The sequence below is a fragment of the Amphiura filiformis genome, chromosome 18 (genome assembly GCF_039555335.1).
Source record: "Amphiura filiformis chromosome 18, Afil_fr2py, whole genome shotgun sequence".
NCBI lineage: Eukaryota > Metazoa > Echinodermata > Ophiuroidea > Amphilepidida > Amphiuridae > Amphiura > Amphiura filiformis.
In genome coordinates this window covers 11,623,639-11,649,576 of record NC_092645.1, presented here as the reverse complement: position 1 = coordinate 11,649,576, position 25,938 = coordinate 11,623,639, and the positions used below count along the sequence as shown (strand labels likewise).

The window sequence follows — 25,938 nt, the reverse complement described above, 5'->3', positions numbered from 1 at the left end:
ATGAGACCAAAGAAAGCTTTGTTAGCTTGCGATGCAGTGGATTTCTGTGCATTAAGCCAGTTCCCATTACTTGAAAACACATTACCTAGGTACTTGAAGGTATTGACCACTTCTATTCTTGTTCCCTTATAAAACCATTTCTCAGTACGTTTAAGAACACCACCTCGTTTAAATACCATGATTTTAGTTTTATCTATATTTACTGAAAGGCCCCATTCATGACAATATTCTGCTAGAACATCAAGTTGTTTTTGTAGACCAAAGATAGTGCCACTTATAAGAGCTAAGTCATCAGCAAATAGTAGATGACTGATAAAACATTGATTTATCTGGACTTTTTCAGTGTCGTCAGAGTTCAGTCGTGTACTCAAATCGTTTATAAAAAGTTTGAATAAAAATGGTGACAGCAAAGAACCTTGCTGAACTCCAGCCTTACAAGAAAAAACATTTGTTATACTTGTAGATGTTCTGACACAAGCATTTAATTGCATATACATTGAACTCAAAACATTAAGAACATTACCAGTAATACCATATCGTTTCAGCTTAAATAATAGAGCATCATGATTTATTAAATCAAAAGCTTTACGAAAATCTACAAAGCCTATATAGACCCTTCCACGCTTCCATGAAAGATATTTATTGATAACTGTATCCAATATAAAAACATTATCTGTGGTTCTGAAACCTTTACGGAAGCCGGCCTGTTCTTGATGGAAAACATTTTCAGCCTCAGCCCAAAATTTAACCTTTCGAGCAAAACTTTAGAAAAACTTTACTCATTATAGGAAGTAAAGAAATACCACGGTAATTTGCTGGATCAGTTTTATTCCCCTTTTTAAAATAGGAATAATAAGACTGGATGCCCATTGGAGTGGAAATGATCCAGTGGTCAAGATCAGGTTGCAAAACTTCACCAAAATATCACTCAACTCATTAATTGGACTGTTTTTGACAAATTCGGGTGGAAAACCATCAATACCGGGAGCCTTGGCATTTTTAAGAGCATCAATACTCGATTTAATTTCCTCGGGTGTTAAATCGGCATCAAAAAATGCAGTCCAATCTGGATGGTGATTTAGTTCACCCTCAACTTGGTTTTGCAACGTGGGCTATAATTATATAACAATCGCAATATATACTTTAATATCTATGCTGATAACTGACTGGCGATATAGCAATATAACACTGACTGTTATCTACTACTGATAGCAATATAACAGACTGCTACTGCTATCTACTGCTGATAGCAACACTGCCTGCTATCTACAGTTCTACTGATAGCAATATAACACTGACTGTTGTTATCTACTGCTGATAGCGATATAACACTGACTGTATCTACTGCTGATATCAATGTAACACTGACTGTTTAATATCTGCTGAAGGCAGGCAATATAACACTGACTGCTATCTACTGCTGTTAGTAATATCATACTGACTGTTATCTACTGCTGATAGCAATATAACACTGACTGTTATCTACTGCTGATAGCAATATAACACTGACTGCTATCTACCGCTGATAGCAATATAACACTGACTGCTATCTACCGCTGATAGCAATATAACACTGGCTGCTATCTACTGCTGATAGCAATATAACACTGACTGCTATCTACTGCTGATAGCAATAATTATAACACTGACTGCTATCTACTGCTGATAGCAATATAACACAGACTGCTATCTACTGCTGATAGCAATATAACACAGACTGCTATCTACTGCTGATAGCAATAATTATAACATTGACTGCTATCTACTGCTGATAACAATGTAACATTGACTGCTATCTACTGCTGATAGCAATGTAGCACTGACTGCTATCTACTGCTGATAGCAATGTAACACTGACTGTTATCTACTGCTGATAGCAATGTAACATTGACTGCTATCTACTGCTGATAGCAATGTAACATTGACTGCTATCTACTGCTGATAACAATGTAACATTGACTGCTATCTACTGCTGATAGCAATGTAGCACTGACTGCTATCTATACTGCTGATATAGCAATGTAACACTGACTGCTATCTACTACTGATAGCAATGTAACACTGACTGTTATCTACTGCTGATAGCAATGTAACATTGACTGCTATCTACTGCTGATAGCAATGTAATATTGACTGCTATCTACTGCTGATAGCAATGTAACATTGACTGTTATCTACTGCTGATAGCATTGTAACACTGACTGCTATCTACTGCTGATAGCAATGTAACACGGACTACTATCTACTGCTGATAGCAATATAATACAGACTGCTATCTACTGCTGATAGCAATGTAACATTGACTGCTATCTATCTACTGCTGATAGCAATGTAACGTTGACTGCTATCTACTGCTGATAGCAATGTAACATTGACTGCTATCTACTGCTGATAGCAATATTATTATGTCTGCTATCTACTGTTGATAGCAATATACGGGGCTGTGCAATAATTATTCTTTCTTTCTTTCTTTCTTTCTTTCTTTCTTTAGATTTTCTTTCTTTAGATTTTCTTTCTTTAGATTTTCTTTTTTCTTTCTTTAGATTTTCTTTCTAGGCTTTCTTTAGATTTTCTTTCTTAGGGGGCTGGCATTTTCTTCGGGAGGGGGGGGTCCCAAAAATACTGGGGGGTCATAGAATTTTCAGACCCAAAATAGGGGGGGTTATAAGTTTTTTAACACCCAAAATAGGGGGTTATAGAATTATTAAGGGCTGGTGACTCAAAATTTTCACGCGCTGCTCGCGCATTCTTTAACTTTGCAATCGAAATGTGCATACAATCTATGCACAATATTTTTACACGCTCCGCGCGCCTTCTTTACACTTTAAAGTTTTAACGCGCTCCACACACTTTTTTCACTTTTAAGTTTTGACGCGCTCCGCGCCTTAGTTCCGGCAATGAATAATTTTTCTTGAGTCTGTAATTGGAAGGGGGGGGGGTCATAAAATTTGTCGACCAGCGATAGGGGGTCGTAAAATTTTTTGCCCGCGATAGGGGGGGGTCATAAAAAATTGACTCCGGTCACTGACATATTTGTGACCCCCCCTTCCGAAGAAAATGCCAGCCCCCTTAGTTTTTGCTGTTCCATCATTTTTGGTGCTCCTCCAATAAAAGGAACTTTACTACACCAGCGTTTTTAATTTTTGACGCGCTCCGCGCCTTAGTTCCGGCAATGAATAATTTTTCTTGAGTCTGTAATTGGAAGGGGGGGGTCATAACATTTTTCAACCCGCGATAGGGGGTCGTAAAATTTTTTGCCCGCGATAGGGGGGGTCATAAAAATTGACTCCGGTCACTGACATATTTGTGACCCCCCCCCTTCCGAAGAAAATGCCAGCCCCCTTAGTTTTTGCTGTTCCATCATTTTTGGTGCTCCTCCAATAAAAGGAACTTTACTACACCAGCGTTTTTAATTTTCAAAATGTCAGCCCGCAGTGCTTTTCGTGCGTTGGAAAGTTGCAGGAATTTGTGTGTTTTAATCAGATTTCATCAAGATCTAGGTATGTATTTCAATCTTTGTATGTTTTCTTTACTCCTCATTAGTAAGTTGTGAATGAAAAAGATGTTTTTGTTGATAATGAATGGTATCCTGATCTGGATGCAATCAAGGTTCCAAATTCTGCAACCATGCATTGCATCATTAATCTCAGATTTTTCTTAAAGGCCCATTCAGTGATTTGCTCATCCGGACGATCGTAAAAATCATCAAAATTCAGATTTTGGTACCTTTGTAATTGGCATAGATGTGCTAACATAGCCTGCTAGTGGTTCGGTCGAAAGCCGTGTATTTTAGACAAAATAAAGCATTTGCATGATTCTGGACTTTTGATACTGACAGTACAAAAAGTCCGACTCGAGATCGAAAGAAGCTCACTCGCCACGCACCAACACGCTGCGTTGCGTATTGTTTCTACTACTTATTACATCAGTAGCTACTATTTTAAACAAAATACACAATTTTAACTGTTTTTCATATTTGAATTGACCGTTAGTTTGCCTCGGTGACCTTTAACATGTTTAATTGCTTATTTTGTTTTCTACTACAAAAATTAAGCGTCTGTTTTAAATCAATTTAGACTCTACTTCCCCCGTGTTAGAAACACTGGACTAGGAAGTTTTTCCAGTCGGTTGGTGGCAGTGTTCGATTTAGAGGGGTTTTACATGCACAAATGCATGTAACTTTGGCTCTGTGCATGTAGAATTTTGCCTGTGCATGCAAAATTTTGTGTTATTCAGCCCATTTTGAGGAAAAAATCAAAGTTGTGCATGTAACTTTTATTTTCTAAATCGACCCCTGGTTGGTGGCGCACTGTACGAAAATCTCGATTTTCTCGAGTCGATCTGAGTTGAAGTAGAAAACCTTTCTAAAACTTCTGTTTTTGACTAATTTGTCGATGTATTCAGGGAAAAGTGGTTTAATGAAATTCTGTAGACTTATTCTTTATTTCTAAGCAACTATGACAAATTTCCATTTTTTTAAATGTTCCTGTGAAATCACTGAAAGGGCCTTTAAATTCTTAAATGCAAATCATCTACAGCAACTGGTATGGTTCTTGGTGAACTTGGTCATTTTCCTGTAATTAATAGTATTAAATGCAGGGTAATTAATTACTGGGCAAAGGTAATTATTATATTCAAAAGTATATAGACTTACACCCTCTACTACTACTACTAGCTCTAGACTACAGTACAGTCTTCTATTTCATATTGAAAACAAAGTTTCAAGTTGGATCAGCACAGTTGAAAGAATTCTTACCGAATGTGGTTTCAATTATGTTTGGCTTATTCAAAATGTAAATAAACCATGGATTAAAAGTACCGTAGCATTAAATGTAGAATTAAAGACCAATTTTTGCAAAATTGGAATAGCGTAATTAATAATTCTAGCTCTTGTACATGTACTAACTATAGAATCTTTAAAAAAGAATTCAAACTAGAGAGTTATCTGTTATCATCACCAAAAACTCAAGCTGTTAATATAGGCACGGAGTTTCGCGCGATTTAAAACGGCAAAATGCGCAGCCGGTTTTTTATAAAGCGCGAAAATGCGCGAAAATACAAGTCAAAAAGCGCGAAAATGCGTTTTCCAGTATTTAAATTCACGATTATGACGATACACACGTTCCGGTCTACACCTCATCAAATGTTGATTGTTAAAAAAATAAAAGTGCATTTTCGCCGTGATATTCCATCTCCGTTCGCTATGATAATTTTTCTCATTTCTGTGTCAGTTTTGGTCCGAAACGTGGTCAAAAACAGGTGCAAAAACATGAGCAAAGTCTGTCAATCTTGAGCAATTTTCGTTCGTACTTTCACTTCCGCGTTTCTTTTTTAAAATTAACGTGTAGTTGATGCTACAAAAACTAAAACACGCGCTACCACAAATAATATGAAAAAGGAGTTATCATTTGGATTTTGTCTTTAAAATTGCTTTTATTCATCGTAACAATAATACTAATAAAGGAAACCTAGATTATTTATGAGAAAATAAATTTAAAATATTAAAAATTGAATATTGTCAGGTTGTGATAAATAATTAAGTAAACATTAACTGCACGTGCTTGGTTGTAAACAAATCAATCGGGACTTCCCCACCATCAGGCCAGCGATCGTTCGGAAAGCATGCAAAAAGTGCACGATTTCCTGACGTTGCATATTTACAAATATTGCAGAATTTACTTCAATTCTCAGCAGGTGGGTCAAAATTTTGGGGCTTTTATTATCTGGACGCAATGACGCACACTGACGGGAAGCCTGTTATGTTGTAAAAAGGTTATTGGTAAATTTAAATTTAAAAGTAGTGTGTTTGGCAAAATTCTCAAAATTCACGATGGACCACCAAAATCGCGATGGACCCCCAAAATCGTGATTTTTTGCGCTTTTTGCGCGATCGCGCGAAACTCCGGTGCCTATGTTAATATTTGTAGATTAACACAAATATTCCTATTGTAACATCATAGTCAACATATAAATATCTACCAGTTACAATAGGAATATTTGTGTTAATCTACAAATATTAACAGCTTGAGTTTTTGGTGATGATAATAGAGTGAAAACATAGTGGGTGACAAATTCCATTTTATCTTTGAATGTCAACATTTTCACCAAATCAGAAATAAATTTGTTGATAAAAAATGTACATCAAGTCATAGCCAAACTAAAATGTATGACCTTTTCAACTCATCAGACTCAAATTATATTAGTACATTTGTACACCCATCGATAGTACATGTACAATAGGTAAAGGTCTTGTGGACTCTCCTTCCATTTCTATCTCGATGGTGTATCTAGACTAGAGCTTAGAGTACACTGGAACAATCTCACAATTTCGAAGCTAGACTTCTTTGCGACTGTTCAAGAGACATAGAAAACAGTGGTGTGGTTGTCTCCTTTTTTATTTGCGACGGCGAACCTGGTGAAAAATAGATGTTTACAAATTATCAACTTATTCAACTACTGCCTTCACTTGCGCAAACCAGGGACTGCCTTTTGAGGAGAGCAATAGCAATCACTCTCTACTGCTCTCCGTAAATCTGATATAGGAGAGTGATTATTAGCTCTCCTTAGTTGACCATTCTCTCCTTACATTTTATTGTAAATGCTCTAAACAGCTCTCCTTGAAGGCTCCAGAAGAGCTATTTAATGCTCTCCTGCAAATTCCAAAAGACAGTCCCTGGCAAACGAGGAGCTATATATAGTACTTGTATTCCAGAACCCTTGGATCACATCTCACTTTTTGATCTATTCTTAAAGATCTGCATTGGGTTATAATGCATAATTGCATAACTTCTTGTTGATTGTTTTTCTTTTTTAGGTTCAGTAAGTCAAGCATCAGGGGATTCTGCAGTGCAGGGAATGGAGCTGGAAGTATTCCATTGACCCAGCCACTACCAGGGATACCCACCCCTGTGTATGCTGTAGTGTCCAGTGATGATGACACACATGAAACACATATAACTACATTGGACAATGGCATGAGAGTTGCATCGTTGAATAAATTTGGACAGTTTTGTACAGTGGGAGGTATGTATATGGGATATTCCATTTAAAATCCACACTACCCCTGTGGAAGATTTTTCGAAATATCTTCCACAGTGGGAATATGAATTTCAAATGGAATGAACACATTAACCTGGCATGAGAATTTTCAGTTTAAAAACTGAATTCATTTTTTTGAAGTCAAAATTTCCGCATCTTTATTTAATTAATTTCAGCCTATTTTTTGGCACTTTTTGCTCAATTCCACACACATTTCAGTTTTTTCAAGTTTTTTTAGGAAAATGCAGTCTCAACTTACCCTCTCTCAGTGGAAGATTCAGGTTGAATCTTTCTCAGAGGGTGTATCAAATTCAAATAGAGCTGCCTAATGTGTTCATTCCATTTGAAATTCAGTGTGGATTTTAAATTAGAGCATTCTATATAATTGGCAAAATCATCTCTGACTGATGGCAAATACATGTAGTTAAGATACCGGTTTAAGGCCACACGTTTTGAACTCGCCACCCAAAAAGGGTGGTGGTGTTACGTATTTTCAAATTGTGATCTGTTCAATTCATCATAGCTCGGCTAAACAAAAAGATTATGTCATGGTTTTGGTCTCATTTAAAAGCTAAATAATACCACTAAATAACCTGTAAATATGAACAATATAGCTTTTCAACTAACGAAGCTGTGGTCGATTGAATTGCGAGCAGTCAGGGTGGTGGAGGGGGGAAGCGGAGGGGGGGAAGGTACACACAAACTCTATGGGAACGCGACGTTTCACGTGTGTAACTTGAATAAATTCACTGCTACAGGGGCTATAAACTTGGTTTTGGTCTTAATTTACAGCTAAACAATTCTGCTAATTGTTTTTAATCATTTTGAACTCTTAATGATTGGTTTAGTCTATAAAATTCAAACTTTTACGCACAAAACCACCCGTTTTCATATTAAACACTGTAGAAAGTAATGCGGATGTCTTCAAAATCTAAAAGTTGCTGTAAAAATTTTATTACTTATCCTATCATAGTCAAAGTATACATTTTCTGATAGGAAATTTGATGAGGAATCTAAATATGGACTTACTTTTCATGTATGGGTTAGGGGTAAAATGATTCAGTTCAAAATATGATGAATTGTAAAAATTCTAACATACTTTGGGACACCCTGTATTCGAGATTACCAAACAGCTGTGATTTTTTATCTTCCAAAGTCTGTAGGCTCCCCTATCCTCTAACTAAATAGATGTTATTTACTTTCAGTTTATTACTGCAAGTTAGTAATAAGCAATGCATTAAGTAACCCTTTTTGTATCCGAATTTTTTATTCCACCCTGTATAACTTCAAGGTCACCCTGTATAATGAGTTGAAATATGTATTGTTACATTCCTTATGCCTTCAGCTTTCCAAAAATGTATACTTTTGCTAGTTTAGGGTTGATAATTGTGGAGATATTCTAATTTGAAACTCGATTGGTGTAAAAATTCATATATTTGCGATGTAACGCTACGGGTGGCGAGCTCAAAACACATGGCCGTAAGCAAATACCAGTTTAGGGTGCATACCACCAATTCTGCATGTGATTGTGAAGCAGCTTCCAGCCAAAGTTTATTGTGCCTATTTAAAGGGGGGTACTACATCCCTGGCGAATTTTGTGCTTATTTATGCATTTTTCTCAAAAATTATAGCACATTGGTGACTAGTAAGATATGTATATTATAGGGGCAAGGACTACAACTACTGTACTGAAAATTCAGCAACTCAAAGCAAGTAGTTATTGATTTATTGATCAAATATTGGTTTCCCTCATTTTTGACAGTAACTCCACAACTATTGTCTGTGCTGAAATAAAATTTCCAGTGCAGTAGTTGTAGTCCTTGCCCCTATAATATACATATCTTACTTGTCCCTAATGCGCTATAATTTTTGAGAAAATGCAAAATAAGCACAAAAAAATTGGGCAGGGGTGTAGTACTTTTTATAATAGTACCAACTTAGCACTAACATTTTTTTAAATGGGTACAATATTAGCAATCCAATTTCAGTTTTAAAACTTGTGTTGTATCCGTATTATAACTTGTAAATGTAACCTCAGCTCAAGATCACAGGATTTTTTCTTGTAAGAAATAGATTGATAAATGCATATCACTTGTTGCCCTAGAAATTGTACAAAATAATGCACTTCTACTGAGAAGTTCATACATCTAATGCAGTCTCCCTATGGGGCTTGTGCATTAAGATGGATCAACATCTCATTATGTACAGATGTCTATGAATTATTTTGTACAATTTCACTCCCAACAAGTGAAACACAGTTATTAACCTATAATTGGCTCAAAATATGCTAAGGTGTCATATTATAGCCATATATTTTGACATCTTTTTTTTAAAATAATAATTATAGAAATGGAATATTTGCTAGTTTAGTGGCAAGTTTAGGTAGTAAAGACATAGCATACACAATTTAAGTAAAATCCTTTCAATCTAAATAATAAAAAAAATTAAAAATAGCTGTAAAAATGCCTATTTTTACACTTTTATTTGTAACATGCCAAGAGACGCCTTTTTTCAACAGCTTTTATTTTTTTTATGGATCCTTATAGAAATTCATGTGACCTGTTTCCCAAAATGGTGCAGTAAACCAATCAAAAAAAAAACAGAAAGAGGCATTATGAATTATAAGTTAACAGATTTTAAAAGTTTGCCTTGCGTATGTTACTATTGTCTGTCAAACTTTTGATTGATTTTGAAGTCCCTCAGTTTTTTATAAACAAAGACTTGAAGCATAAACTAAAGGGTAAATCTATTGTAAATAACTTCATTTCTCCATATTATAATCAATTTGTAAGTGGCTGCCATCTTTTTTGAACATATAACAATTTTAAAATTTTTCTTGAAATGTCTGTCAAATAGTAACATACGCAAGACGGTGCTGTAATTCCTGCTAAACTAGGGTGATACAGCTAATTATGCTACATGACATAGCATTTAGCTCCACCTAGCTTTGTGGCACTATCACTTTGTGAGGAGAAGCTTTTTGATGACACAATCCATTGTTAAGTGTTGTCTGTCTAACATTTGTACGCAAGTCACATACGCACGCTATGTCTGTGTCTGTCAGAAGTCACCTACGCAATACGAATAAAAAACTAAAAATCACTTGATGTTCACATTATGATGATAGTTTAGAGTTTATAAAAGTGTTTTAAAACATGTGATTTATAAACTGCATGTGATCTTTATTCAATTTCCCATCTTGAACTACTGTTTTTGCCAAATTATTATTCTGTATGTTACATTTGACAGACATCTTGCGTATGTTATGGCTTGACAGACACACATATTTTATTTATAACAATTTATCCTCCTTATTGTAATATTTGGACACATTTTTTCCACAATCAGTTGCTGTAGGTCCTACACCTAAATAACCACAAAATACCTTATGCAATACTTTATAAATTTTTATTTGATTGCAGAAAATCATCAAAATTGTGTCTGTCAAATATAACGTACGCAAGGGCTAGAAAATTAAATTTGTGAAGTAAATGGTCTATAACTTATCTTTCTTGTAGTGTATTATGAACGATATATGTGCATACTATAATTTAAACCTGGTTGGAGACCAAAAGAAAAGAGCTGGAAAAATAATTGTGTGTTACACTTTTATGACACCTTAGCTTATTTTGAGCCAATTACATGTGCACAATGCATTCAGAGAGTGTTTGTGAAGTATACTGTGAACAGAGAGTTACTTAGTGCTTTTGCTCGAGTAGGTCAAAGAAGAAAATAATTCATCCCTGGACAGGATTTGCACCTGGGACCCCTGGGTATCTAGACCAGTACTTTTACCAACTGAGCTATCAAGGAAGCCAATGGCATTGAAGCATTATCATAGTATACTATAGTAGGCCCAAGGTTTGAAATCATATATCTGAATAGGCCTCAAAAAAAGATTTGTATTGCCCTTTTCAACCGACCCATAAATCCTTCACCTCTGGGTATCTAGACTAGCGCTCTTACCAACTGAGCTATCAAAGAAGCCAAAGGCATAGAAGCATTATAGTATACTATCAATCATAAGGCCAAAAAAAAAAAAAATTGTTTGGTTGCCCTTCCGAGACAAAAATTTGGAGGGTCAGTAGGTCGATCCTTTTTTTTCTTTCTTTTTTTTCATGGACTCTTCCTCGATTTTTCCTCCATTTTGAAAAGGCTAGTATTGACAAATGCTTGATCATTTTATGGTAAAAAAATTGTGTGTTTTTGGACTGGATTTAAATGGAAATACTTCTTGTTTTCAATCAAATATGCATTTAATAAATCAAATGAGTGAATAACAAATATAAATGTCCTTGATTCTGTCCAAATTTAAGGTTTCTTCTAAAAAAGTGATTGAAAAAAAAAACCTGACCCAAGATTTCCAATTTTTTGGGTCGGTTGTTGAGGGCAACCAAACATATTTTTTTTAGCCTAATAAGCCCATGGTTCCAAACCATATCTCTGGTTACCATGGTAGATATTTGACATTGAGTGATTGATATTTTTTGTATTACAGTTGTTATTGACTCTGGCTCCAGGTATGAAATTGACTACATCAAAGGAATATCTCACTTCTTGGAGAAAACTGCATTTGGGGTAAGTATGAAATTCCTTCAACATGGTGTGCTCCAAGAGCACAACGATTATCGTCAGCCTATGCAGCAAACTGCCCAAGTTATTTTTTGTAATTTTGAGAACAAAGTACAAAATATGGTTCAATCATGCATTTAAACATATTTATTCAACAATGTTTTCACAAGAACAAACGATAATGATACAAATAAAGGGAATAATCCAAAATAATTTGGGTGATTTTGTAACTGATGCATGCTTGAACCACATACTTTGTTCTTAAAATTACAAAAAATGACTTAACAAATCTGTTCATTTTTGCAGGAATCTGTTATGCTAGTTGGATTCCTAGCATCATTTCCTTTCTTAAAATGCCTAATCCTATAATAATAATAATTCTATATAATCCTTATGTTTAGCGATACAATACAACTCGAGTGGTTTGGTCCTTGGATGATGATTTCTCAGAGGTCCCACAGGTTTTGGGGTCAAAAGTCATATCGTCGCTACTCTGGCAAAACCTCGTAACTCCAATAGCTGCTATGTGTTGAATATGTACAATACAATATATTATATTATATGGCACATATTTAACACCTGTTGGTGTTACGAGGTTTTGACAGAACAGCAACTATATATAGGGGTCATACCGTAAAAACTCAATAGTTAGCATATGTGCTTATTATCGAGCGCTTTTGAAAACAATTGTACCGTAGTCCAGCGCTCTACCAGCTGAGCTAATGGAGTTGAGACACAAATTTGCAGGTTTACTTGTTCATATTTAACTATGTATATCGATGATTTGCTCAAAACCCTTGACACTTTTGTGGATGGCTCTTCATGTTTTAAACAATAGTAAGCACATGCTAACTATCAAGTTTTTACGGTATGGTGTCATTGTTGACAATTAAGTGTGTGTTCTTCATATTGCTAGAAAAATAATGTGAAACAAGTATAAAAACCAAAATAGAGAACAGGAAAGCAGGAAACGCTTTTGATCTATGATTCTCTTTGCCTTTGTATCTTTTCATCAGGTTACAGACAAATTTGAAAGTCGGGACCACATTCTACAGGAGTTGGAGAGATTTGGAGGCATCTGTGATTGTCAGTCTTCAAGGTATCATAGAAATACTGTTTTTTCTTAATCTTTGTAATGCTGTGACTTTTATTGTTAAAGCAATTGTAACATTTCCATAAAAATAGATTTTAATTACCGTATTCATTCCAATAAGCGCCCATGCCCCAATAAGCGCCCACCAGGGTATTTTCAATTTGCTAAAAGGTACCATTAATGTTGAAGTGACGGATAGGCGTCGATACAGTGAAATAGCTGGGGGATTAGAAGGCCTGTGTAAACATGCAATATATTTTCTGCATCAGAAAAGCTTCCGAATGTCTCAGGACCCTTTTATAACGCATGTAAATTTATCTCTAATAAACGCCTGTTTAGAAAAAATTGGATAATCCATGTAAAAAATAAGCGCCCACCCATAATGACTTTGTTAGGCCCCCTGGGCGCTTATTGGAATGAATACGGTAATAGTCATTAAAGGTGAACCTCATTGAAAATAAAGTTATATAGCAATGGAAAGCTTATGATGTCAGGATATTAAAAATAATTTTTTCCGATTTTTTTGATGGCCAATAAAGCTGAAAAATTAAAAAAATGATTGAATTTTTGGTCTTTTTAAGGCGCCCAAAAGCACCCAAATCAATCGTCTATGACCTTGGGAATGCTCGTGGACGTAAGCTCAGGGTTCGTGAGTCACGTGATCCTACTCGGAAACATGTAAACAAGACTTGCTTCCTGTACTTTGCAAGCTGCCCGGCAAGTCTGATTTTTATTAGAGGAATCTTCAAATTGCTGGTTCCTTCTATATATATTAGAAATAATAGAATTATTGTCAACACATCAATTTTCCGTAAATTTTTGACAAAATCAGTCATAACTGGCTGGGTATAACTGGGTAATTGAGTTTGAATTTCGCGCTGGGATCAATCCCATGCGCAAATGCTGCTACCGTTCATGTCATGGACTGAATAAACATGATCGAATAACAAATTAAATACATTCCCTATATATTCTTGATTCATTTTAAAATGTCTGATTAAAAAAAATATCGTCTTGCAGTAATCAAAAAATTAATAAAAAACCGCCGATTTCATCAAATCCAGCCCATAAAAGGTTTCATATTTAGCGTATTGCGGTAATACATTCTTTCCACACAATCGCGATTGAAAGAAACAGATACTGGGCAGATACTTTATTATAAAATAAATACAATTTAGACTTAGTAGACCGTTATTTGATGGAATTCTGAAATCTGAATAAAATTAAAATATTGTCACTTGTGTCATGATTCTTTAATGATAGTACAATCAGTGTACGGTACTGAAAAAGTGAAACATTCATGTTTTATGGATTACCGAATACGATGCGTAAATTGCTGCTGAATTGCAGGGACGGATATGCACAAACACAGCGACTCGCTTCGGGGCTTCGTCCTCCGTGTTTCATGGGGTGTTTCAGCAGATTTGATCAATCGTTCCCTTATATTTGGAACATTAACAGGAATAAATTTTGCTGATGAAGTAGCAATAAGTTGGAAATATCAGAATGTGAATATCAAATCGGTCATTTTGTCTGCAAGTATACAGTACAGTCGCGGATACTGAACACTCGGCGTAGTGAGACTCAGTCAGTCACTGAGCTCATCCTGTATACGAGTTCGCCTATCATACATGACCGGCCATGACCGGTTGTAAAACTAAGAAATAATTAAAAAATCCTGTACATGTACCTTATTCTATTCCTTCATTTTCTCACTGTGATAAGTTCATCTCAACTTGGTGTGACGATCTGAACTGGTAGCACTAGCAGTTATTTTTTGTAATCTGTTTTCATTCCGGTTCTTCGCTAATCTTCGCTCTTCGTGCTTTACTGTAATATTCCCTATGCATATCGTGGATGGCTTGGCCTATCCCAAATCACCCGACCAGCACTTTTCCCATTTTTAAATCCACACACTTTATTCAGGAACTTCATTCTTAATTTGATCATGATATTTCCTTCATGTTATTCTTATTTTATTGAAGATATTTTTCATGTAAAGTAAGTTGACAATGACTGAATTTGTGCATTGGCCCGATGCATGCCACAGTAATAGTATACACGGACATTGTGTTTACAATCAAACCCGGAAGTAACTGTGTGTCCCTGGGCTGACGTCATCAACGAAAGCGCCCAATTTGAACGATTTCGGTTTGTAATTTAGGGGGGGTGCCAATATCCAATCTTTGCGTGGAGATTATGTCTAGCCTGGTGCGTTAGGCAAATAAAAAATATTCTTTTCTGCTTCCTGACATCATAAGCTCTCCATTGATATATAACTTTATTTTCAATGAGGTTCACCTTTAAAATGTTAGTTTTCACTATCATATAATGTACATGTGCCCTTTCAATTTTGATTCAAACAATATGTGACATGATCATGGGGAATGAGTCATTTCAAATGAGGACATTTAGAGCTTTCAGAAACTGTAAACCTCATGTTGATGACTTTTCTTTGCGAAGGTTTGTCAATTTATCGATCGCTGAAAAATAATAAAACAAAATAATTTGAACACTTTCTTTGCCAATATCTCAAAATCAATATTAGCGATGTCTGTTCACTTTGATCATTTCCCTTGATCATGATACATATGTGCCTATATTTGCAGGGATACTTTGATATATGGAGTGAGTGCGGACACTAAGGGTCTACCAGAAGTTATACACTTGTTATCTGATGCTGTATTTAAACCAAAATTAACACAATCTGAAGTAAGTTGATTGATTGATTGATTGTACAATTGAATTGAGTAACAAGTGAGATTGTGATTGAATTAGTTGAAGTGTTGAAACAAGTAAACAAATGTATGAATAAGTGAGTGAATTATTTTGAGACAGTTTTTGTAAGAGTGAGTGAGTTTGAGTAAGTGAAGGACTGGAATGTGGGCATGACAGGGGTACTGTGGGCATGCTAACTATTAGTTAGTAAAATTGCAAGTGGATTAGTGTAAAGAATGTTTGTACAAGTAAGCAAAGGTATACTGATTGTGTGAGTGAATGAGGTTTTGAGCGAGGTTTTTGAGATGAATGAATGACCAAGTGAATAACTGAGTGATTTGTGTATGTATGAGATTGGTTGATTGATTGGTGATTTGATTGAGTGATTGATTGATTGATTGATTGATTGATTGATTGATTGATTGATTGATTGATTGAGTCCGTGAGTAAATAAGATAGTGATATGGTAATAAGGTATGTAATTTAAGAATCAATAACATCATTCCCCAAATATAATGCGATCAACTAAAATCAGTCAGAAGTCAGAAATTCTAGTTTGCAGATATGGGGGAAACACTGTCAGTAATTCCTTTGTTTGTGATGACTACACTTTGAGTAACTTTCTAACAATAGATGATAGAAATAATGGATTTCAGTGAAACCAAGCTAATAAATTCTGTCTTTAAGAAGTATAAAAATGTGGAATTTGATTTGATCTGACTTCAGACTGATCACAAATCATTTTATTTGTTAAATTAAGGGGGCATTTCGTGATCCACAGCCTCATCTCCCCACTTTTCACAAAAAAATTGAGATTTTTATACCACTGGAAACCTCTGGCTACTTAATGTTTATGCACAAACAAATTCTTGCAGATTAATTCATTTAGCAAAAATACCGTCAAATTTGTATTTCTTTTAAGTGTACCAGAACGAAATTACAACACAGTGGCCTGTGGAGCAGTGTAATACACATAAATCATGCATAACTCACAAACGCAAAATCGGAATCAACTGAAATTTTGTGAATAAGCTTTTTTCATGGATATCTACTGAAAATTGTTATAAAAAGAATCACAAAATACTCATTTAATGAAAACTGTACTAACTTGTCATCATGACCATTTTGCTTTTTTTCCCGTGTCAGATGGAAGATGCCATGATGTCTATAAACTTTGAATTAGAGAACATGGACATGATGCCAATACCTGCACCAACTCTAACAGAATTGATTCATGCAGTAAGTAGGGCATTGATATTGAAAACCTAAAAATGATGAAAATTTTATGGAAAAATATTGCCTCAAATCAAACAGGTTCTAAGGACTTGCATGCAATAAAAAAGAAATTTGAAAGTGTTTACGCTCATTTTACGTTAGAAATTTTGTGTGGTTTTTTTCAATGATTTGAGGCAATTCGGTTTCATGAAGCTGGTTTCATGTGGAATGTTATCAACCTTCAGAGTACTCTTTGACCATGTTTACTGAAATGTTTAACCCCATGAGAACTACCTGCCGATTGGCCAAAAAGAAGTTTTCATTTTCAATTGGACCAATCAGCAACATTGTTAGGATAATTTCACCACACAAAAAAATTGGGGTGAATTATTTGCAAAGCTCCATTCTTATTTGATGATAAAAGTAAAGATATCATGTAAGTGACTAATCAGAGGCAATGTTAGATCGACAGGTAGTGCTCAGGGGGTTAAGATGTAGGAAGGGTCTTGATGTACCAACGGACAGTCAGTAGGCTTTAAGGTTCGTTCATACTACCACCGCATTTGCGATGCGTTGCTTTGCGATGCGGTGCGTTGTCGCACTGCATCGTACTGCAAAATACTGCATTGCGATATCGCAATGAAGTTAAATACATTTTAACTTGGAAATGCGACGAGTTGCGTTGAGTTGCGGCAAAAGTAATCAATATATCGGCATCGCAAAGCAACGCATCGCAAATGGGGTGGTAGTATGAACGAACCTTTATAGCTACACTGCTGAATAGTATTCATAGAGCCAAATGTTAGATTAATGCGGATGTGGCTGCATCCTGGCTCTTGTTTAGGACTTCAATTTAATTCAAGAGTAATGCAGTATCCTTTACACCCAAATGATGTGTCCGAGGCAATAATGTGTAAGCCAAACTCATTATTTACACGGTTTTACTGCCAATGACACATTATTTGGGTTGTTGTTTAAGGGGGTACTACACCCCTCGCTAAATGTGTGTCTATTTTTGCATTTTTCTCAGTGGTAACAAAAATTATGTATATTATTGGGGCAAGGAATCCAATTACTACACTGAAATTTCAGTGACCCAAGACAAGCGGTTCGTTATTTATGATAAGAAATAAGGTACCGCTAGGATGTACCTCATTTCCTATCTTATATACTGAACCGCTTGTCTTGGGTCACTGAAATTTCAGTGTAGTAATTGGATTTCTTGCCCCAAAATATACATAACCTTTGTTACCAGTGTGTTATTATTTTTTGAGAAAAATGCAAAAATAGTCACAAATTGACCACAGGGGTGTAGTACCCCCTTAAAGTTGTTTACTTCAAGGTAAGCAACTCTGCGCATCGCGGAAACATTGTACATGTAATCATAATGTCATGCATAGAATGCGTCAGAGCCATTATTGCAGAATAAAGGGCTCTCACATGATGTGTTTTAACAAATCACTTTAAACGATTATGAATAATGGATAATAGAATTTTAGTAAGATGATAAAGCAAGTCGTTGGCTAGCCCAGGTAGATATCATTCCTGTTTTGTAAAAATCTGCCAAACTGTTACTCTCCGACTTTGGACTGATGGGGTGGGTGGGGTGAGTTGAGTGCTTTGGTCCTGGGAACCCTTCCTACTAGAGGCTATTATCTATGCATGTCACTTTAAAAGAATCTGTGCACAACATCGCCATAGTTAATCAGCCATCATAATGTCCCATTTTATATGCATTTTGTACCACAGGCTGCATTTAGGGGGAACACACTTGGTTTACCCAAATATTGCCCTGAAAGAAATATATCACGTATCGATCAGAAGACCTTGTACCACTACCTCAACAACCATCACAAGCCAGAACGCATGGTGCTTGCAGGAGTGGGCATGGAACACAACAAATTGGTGGAGCATGCGCAGAAGTATTTTGGCAACATCCAACCGTCATGGCAACAACCTGAGATCATCGCTATGGGAAATAGGCTGGATGGATCTGTATCACAGTATACTGGTGGGATCTCAACGGTAAGAATTTGCCCGTACACTGGCGATGCAACCACGTAACACTGATTTTCTGCCACTACAAAATCCAACATGTTGTTACTCTCACCTTGAGAAGAGACACAGTATATATTGGTTGATGCTAGATGCGTCCACATGCATTTGCCCTGTAGAATAACATACCAAAGTGAAGCACAAAAAATCGTAGCGATTATTCTTGGTGAGGTGATTGAAATCCCATGCTTATACTCTGCACTTGGATATGTGTTTGTGGTCTTTGTTTGATGGCAAATTGTGGAAGGTGTGTGCGTCATATTTATGATTTTGAAAGCCGTACAATTTTTAGGACTCCACCAGATGCATTACCTTTTCCGTTCAAGCTTGTGATCTTGATTTCTCCAAACTGGTTAGGCGTATAACATGATGTGATGGAGGGGTGGTCTTTAAATCCCACAAGTAAGCAAAGGTATTTACATGTTTGGTGCAAAATATGCTAATTATGTAGCTCATTTGCATAATTCAAAACAAGCGTCAAGGCATATTCCGGCTGACACTTTGTGTTGAAAACTGTGAAATTCCTAGTTAAAACTATCAAAAATTTCAATCAAAATAAATGTTTCTTTGCCAATTTTTTATTTTTCACAACAGCTGAACAAAGACATGTCCAACATTGCACCAGGCACACCCATTCCAGAACTTGCCCATTTTGTCCTGGGACTGGAGAGCTGCAGCCATAAAGATGATGACTTCCTGCCATTTGCCGTCCTCAACACCTTAATGGGCGGAGGCGATTCGTTTTCAGCCGGAGGTCCCGGTAAAGGGATGTACACAAGGTTATATCTCAATGTATTGAACAGGTGCCATTATATGTACAGTGCTGTGGCGGCAAACCATGCCTACGAGGACGGGGGTTTGTTTTGTATCCAAGCTAGTGCACATCCATCTAAGGTAGGTGTTACTATAGTGAAGTATTTTGAAGTATTACAAAGTTACACACACACACACTCCACATTCCAACCGTGGACTACTCAGCAATGTGGGACTGTCCTAGGGGTGTCTACGTTTACATGTTTAACCGACTGTAAAATGCACTATCCGTTTAGGAAAATCACTAACTGTTTAAACGTAAAAAAAAATAAGAATAAAATAAAATAAAAAGTTTTCGACAACTTTAGAGAACCACTGGACCTACCGTATTGTCTGTAATAAATGCTCCAGAGGCATTGCATTTTCCAAAAGGGGCGTTTTTATTGGAAATGAATTGAAAAAAGTGAAAAAAACTTTAAAATCGGGTTAAATTTCCCGATGGTGCTCCTGTAGAAAGGAGGGATTTACAAATACTTAATAATGGCAGCGCCCACAGAACAGCGTGGATCAATGATATTTTCGTGGTAAATACAAGAAATTTACACGTGAAAGTGCATCATTAAGCAATAATCTGGTGAAATTCTACCATAATTAGGCAATGAAATGGATGGAACTTTGAGTCGTAGTAGGTTTTGTCCATGCAATTGAATTTAGTGATCGTCAATGACATGACTGATGCAAGTGTTAAGCTTACTCAAAGTCAAACGATATGGCATGGAATTTGGAAATTTTTGTCAATTTTTCATTGAAAAATTGGAGGGGCATTTATCAGAGGGGGAGTGTTTATTACAGACAATACGGTAGGTCCAGTGGTTCTCCAAAAGTCGCCCAAAACTTTCAAAAATTTTATATATTTTTTTAAAAGATTTTTTTACATATGTTTACACGGTTAACCAACCGGATTGTGGTCCGTTTAAACGGTGAGACAAATAACCGTTAATTTACACCCTTAGACTGTTCCTGGTTTTTCAAAGTCTGCAAATGCCTGCAAATGCATATTGTATTTGCAAAATATGATCTCTATCGTTATAAGATATAAGATATAATGTCCACAGTTAAATTCCATAACCACAAAAATACACAAACAAAATGGTGGTATGTCGATAGAGTATGAATTTGGAGGCGATTACACGCAGGGGGGTGTATACATGCATATATTTACATGGGGGATGAACATGTGCATGCATGAGTAATCGCTCTCAAATGAGGATGAAAGGGTGTGCTTGCACCAGCAACCACAGACCCAAGGTTTACTATAGGCTTTCCACATATCCTCGTCTAAGAAGCTGTAAAAATGCTTTCTAGCCCCAACAAGATCTCTATCAAATAGTGCTGTTATGTCAGCAATCACTGCACTTAGTATTTTATTTTTCCCTAAAAGACCTAAAATTTTAAGTCTGGGGGGGCAAAAACTGTATATGTTCAATCGAAAGGTCACAATTTTCAACTAATGGATGGATTGTCCTCCCAGCTACAGTTTGTACATGTATATCATTAAAATTGATAAAGTTTACTTTGAGTACTGTTGAATATCAAAAATATCAATTTTCAATAATTTGCCATATAATTTGTATTATAAGGAAAAAAAATCCAAAATTATTTGATATCAGGACATGCCTTGTATTCAGAATGCAATTTAATGTGTCTGATGTGTACTCATGTCACACAAAAAATACTGTGCAAACGTTGCTATGCGATACTTAAGCAACTTATATGAAACTTTTACCCTTTTGCTGGAATCACTCAATGGGTCTCTAACTATATAGTAATATCATTACTAATTATAGAGCAGGCCTTCTCAACTAGTTTATTTGAAGTGCCAACTGGGAAATTTTGATGATCATGAAGTGTCAACATGTAAAGGGAGGATTTTGCGAGGGAGCGTGTGCGCGACTGAACACAAAGCGGATGGGGTCCAAGGGCAAGCCTTATGGCCCTTGGAGGGGTCCAGTGTGAAAGCCCCGGTAATGGGGGTCCAGGGGGCAGCGCCCCCGGAAGCTCTGAGATTTTAGTGCTTTCTAAAGGCTAAGATGTGATATTTTCACCCCTTTTTTGTTAAAAATTTATGTGAAAAAAATTAGTAAATTTACCGTGCGCCACTTCAACTAACTCCAAGCGCCGCCAGTTGAGAAGGCCTGTTATAGAGTAATTTTAATAGTGGTGTGTACCCTGAAACTTCTTTATGATAATTGAATCCATCCATTTTGTCATTTTATTTTCAGCTGAAAGACGTGGTAGAAGCTTTAGTAAAAGAATTTGTCAACTTGACTGCTCCAATCAGCGATGTAAGTCACTATCACTATGCAGTTATATAGTTATTTGACTAGGGGTGTGATTTTCGGGTAATTTTGTGCCCGGTACCAGGCGCATTTTTCGGCGGGTAACCGGTACCCGAAATTGAAAAAAAAAATAAAAATAAAATTTTTTTTTTTTTTTTTTTACATTATTAAAGTTTTTTATTTTTTCGGTTTTGTAGTGTCTCTGGACCTAGACCTAAATGCTAGGATCATGGTTGACCTAAAAAAAAAAAAAAAAAAAAAAAAAAATTAAATTTTGCACATTGTTTTGTAATTTTAATATGAAAATTGATACATAGTTTTCATGTCATACTCTATTAATGATATCAAAATGCATTGAATTTGAATGCATTTTGATATCATTAATAGAGTATGACATGAAAACTATGTATCAATTTTCATATTAAAATTAAAACAATGTGCAAAATTCATTTTTTTTTTTAGGTCAACCATGATCCTAGCATTTAGGTCTAGGTCCAGAGACACTACAAAACCGAAAAAAAAAACTGAAAATTTTTTTTTTATTTTTTTTTTTTTAATTTGGTACCCGGGCAGGGAATTTCCTGCCGGGTAATAGGATTATCGGGCGGGACTCGAATTCGCGGGACGCGCTCACACCCTTATATTTGACCAATTAGTTCATTCAACCATGGCCATTCCAATGTAAACGTATAGGAGCGGAAGATTTCTAGCTCACCCTAATCCTAAACCCTTAAACCTTAACCCAAACCCTAAACAGATATGACCATGAACATAGGTCTTTGAACATTGGTGTATGGTATATTGGCAATAATGAAACTGAGATAAATCCTCTTCTGAGAGATAGACAAAAAGTCTGAGGAGAAAAACAATAAAAAACATAATTATAAAAGGTTCATAATTTTGCCAGCAAGTATTCAACAGACCTGGGGATTCAACATCAGTAAAGTGTATGTACTGAGCAAGTCGGTAATGGTAGTAACTCATTTGTCAACATTTCCAACTTTGGCCTGAGTGGATCAGATCAGGTCACATGTTGATAGAAATGTGTTTCCTTTAGTGGATGAAAATTGCGAATTAAAACATTTGCACAATTTTAAATTGTTCAGGTTTTTGTGAACTGTTTCACTTGTTTTTAAATCAACCCCATGAGAACTACCTGCCGATTGGCCAAAATGAATATTATGTCCAATTTTGAACCAATCAAGGAGGGTATTAATAAGATCATCTGCAAATGCAAGTTTGACAATAAATAGTTTAAAGCCTAGTCATAATTGGCAATTGAAATGAGCATTTCAAGTTATCAACCAATCAAAAATGCTGTTAGATTTAGTAGTGTCCAGGGGGTTAACAATTCTAAGCTTCCATCCTTTCATTGATCTATACACAAAGAGAAGATTGTGTGGTGTTTTCTCGCTGTAGCTGCTTGGAGCGCAAGAAGTGCACCAATGAAATTTCACTGGTAAAGTGGCGTATTATGCCAATAGAAACCCACACCACTTCAGTTTACAAACAGGTTTGATTAGCAATTTGTTAATTTGTAACTTCAAAGCAATTTCGGGTTACTGAAATGTTTGAATTTTTCAAAAATTCAAACAGCTCAGGCGACAAAAAAAGAAAACCCTGTACTACGGGCCGACCGACCCAGATTTTGCAGGAAACAAAATAACAAATTTTTCCTGTGCAAATGAATGCCGACCCAAATTTCAAAAATAGCAGGAACAAAATTTTGCTGGTATTTCCCCAAATTGCAAAATATTACAGATTTGGGTGAATTTTGGTGTCATTTCAAAAAACAAAAAGTCTGACCGACTGACCCTACATGAGAAGTCCGTCAGCCCGTAGAATAGGTTTTTTTTCGTCGCCTAAACCTTATTTTTTTTTTTTTTTATTAATTAAAATTAATTCAAACTAAAATTGTGCGGTGTGAATACATCTATTATGTTATTCAGGTTGAGCTTAGCCGAGCCAAACGCCAACTGCAGTCCATGCTGATGATGAATCTAGAATCCAGGGCTATTGTGTTTGAAGACATTGGTAGGCAGGTTTTATCCAACAATGAAAGAAAACAACCAGAGGAATATATAGATCTCATAGGTATGTTGTAATACGAGACTTGGGGTCCATTTCACTAAACTTTTAACCCTTTGTAACTCAAGTAACCATTCGTAAAGTTACGAATACCTAATACTAGACGTAACTTAATGAGGAGTGGATTCGTATTACTTACGAAGGGTACCGTTTAGTGGAATGTAACTTAAGACTCATCGTAAGTTATAAATGATTTCGAGACTTACAAAGCGTCGTAAAGTTAAGTGAATGGACTCCTGTTCTCACAAAATGAGCGGAAAGTTGCCAGGAAAGAACAGGAGATCCGATTCATTGAATATGCCAGACGATGGTGGCAGATGTCATTTTAATTCAGTAACGGCCAATATCGTAAGCAAAAACAGACAATGTGACAGCAACACTGCCTGGTCCAGTTTCACAAAGCCTTACGGTCGATCTTGTGATGATTTACTACACATCAGCACCTGAAGATGAATTGCAAGTCTTTGTGAAACTGGCCCCTTGTGAACCTGTTCAATACCAAGTAATTTGCATGTTCATACACCTCTTGTAATTATGTATTCCTTTACATATTTCTGTACAGGTAAAGTCACTGTTGAAGATATTCAGAGAGTTGCCTTCCGTATGTTACATAGAGTAAGCCATCAGTTGCAGCAGTAGGAGACCTGAAGATGCTGCCCAATTACGAAGACATCCAGGCAGCATTAGTGAGCAAAGATGGCAAGCTGCCCTGGAAATTTCCCTTATTCGGGAGATGATGATAGGAAAATTATTGACTTGAACTATAGTTTTTAGCAAAGAACTTCAGTGGTCTGCCAATTTGGCGCAGTTTATGGCGTATATGGTAGTGCGGTTCTGATTGGCTAATTCAATCATGTCATCATCACATTGACACTTCATTCGCTGGTCGTAGCAAGCGGGGGGACAGAGTGGACGAAGTCCATGGGCCCTGAGGGTTCAGGGGCCCCGAGCACAAAAGCAAAAATTAAGTAAGGGCTGATAATGGAGAGCAGGTCTGGATTTACCATTGGGCCAGGGCCCTATGCATCTTTCTTATAACCCCAATAACAGCATGTTTTTTTGGCCAAAATAGGGCTAAATTGTAAAATTTTCCACGCTTCGCGCACATTCAATTGACACAATTCATGTTGATCTGGGGCTAAAATCATCTGAAATTTGTGTGTGCTTCGCGCGCAAATATCCTAGTAATATCGGTACAAAATATGTTAGTCCCCCTCTATATTATATGTAAACCAAAACTTGGCCACTGACTTGAGTGCCCATGCCTCCCTCAGCACATGAGTTCAAAGCCTCCAAATTCTCGCCTTGGTTAAAAGGGCCCCGTACTGCTCCTTGTCCATGGGCCCCTGATGCTCTTGCTACGCCCCTGGCTGGTCAAGCTGCGTAACCTAGTTCTTTTTATGCAATAATCAGACAGAGCAGATGGACACCGCTGAAGTAATTTGCTGAATGGTATTTGAACAAGAGTTATTCCAGTTGAAATCCCTACACCCTTGTGGAAGTTGTGACCTTAATCGGAGATATGAGCTTAATCTCCCACACAGGGAGTGTGGTGACTCCATGTTAAGGTCATGTCTTCATTAGGGGTTGTATAAAAATCAACAGGTATAACCCAATGTATACTGTGAAGAGCTGTCCATGTGCACCACCATAGACCATATGCCATGGTACCACACAGCATGCATGAGAAGTTACTCTTTGAAAGTCTAGTGGATTTGTACTCTTCATGATGTTTGGTGTGAGATACTGTAAAAGTGTAAATTTTCGCTTTTCATTTATTTTCACGCTTTTTACGTTCCAAGCTGCTACAACGAAAATAACAACATGCAAAGATATATCTTTTGTGTTTAGGTTAATGTAAGGAAATTTTGAATCACAAATTTAAAAACAAGGGAAACTTGGCAAAGTGCGAAAAATTAATCTAGCGCAAATTTCTACTTTCACAGTGATCATCCTCAATAAAAAAAAAAAGACTAAAAAGACACCATTAGGTCAATAGCATCAACATAATTATATTTTGATGTGGCAAAAACAACTTTTTTTTCAATAAACTTGTCTCAGATTGAA

At 36.3% G+C, this 25,938-nt stretch overlaps 1 protein-coding gene across 1 annotated transcript; it reads left to right on the top strand.

Moving 5' to 3' along the window:
• On the top strand, nucleotides 1-25,938 carry LOC140138969 (mitochondrial-processing peptidase subunit alpha-like). Its single transcript, XM_072160750.1, is given in 13 exon segments — nucleotides 1-99; nucleotides 3,388-3,500; nucleotides 6,815-7,023; nucleotides 11,537-11,616; nucleotides 12,627-12,709; nucleotides 15,313-15,415; nucleotides 16,568-16,660; nucleotides 18,386-18,661; nucleotides 19,286-19,585; nucleotides 21,727-21,789; nucleotides 23,733-23,877; nucleotides 24,434-24,483; nucleotides 24,486-25,938. Coding segments are annotated over 13 exon segments (1,737 nt in total). The 3' UTR covers nucleotides 24,609-25,938.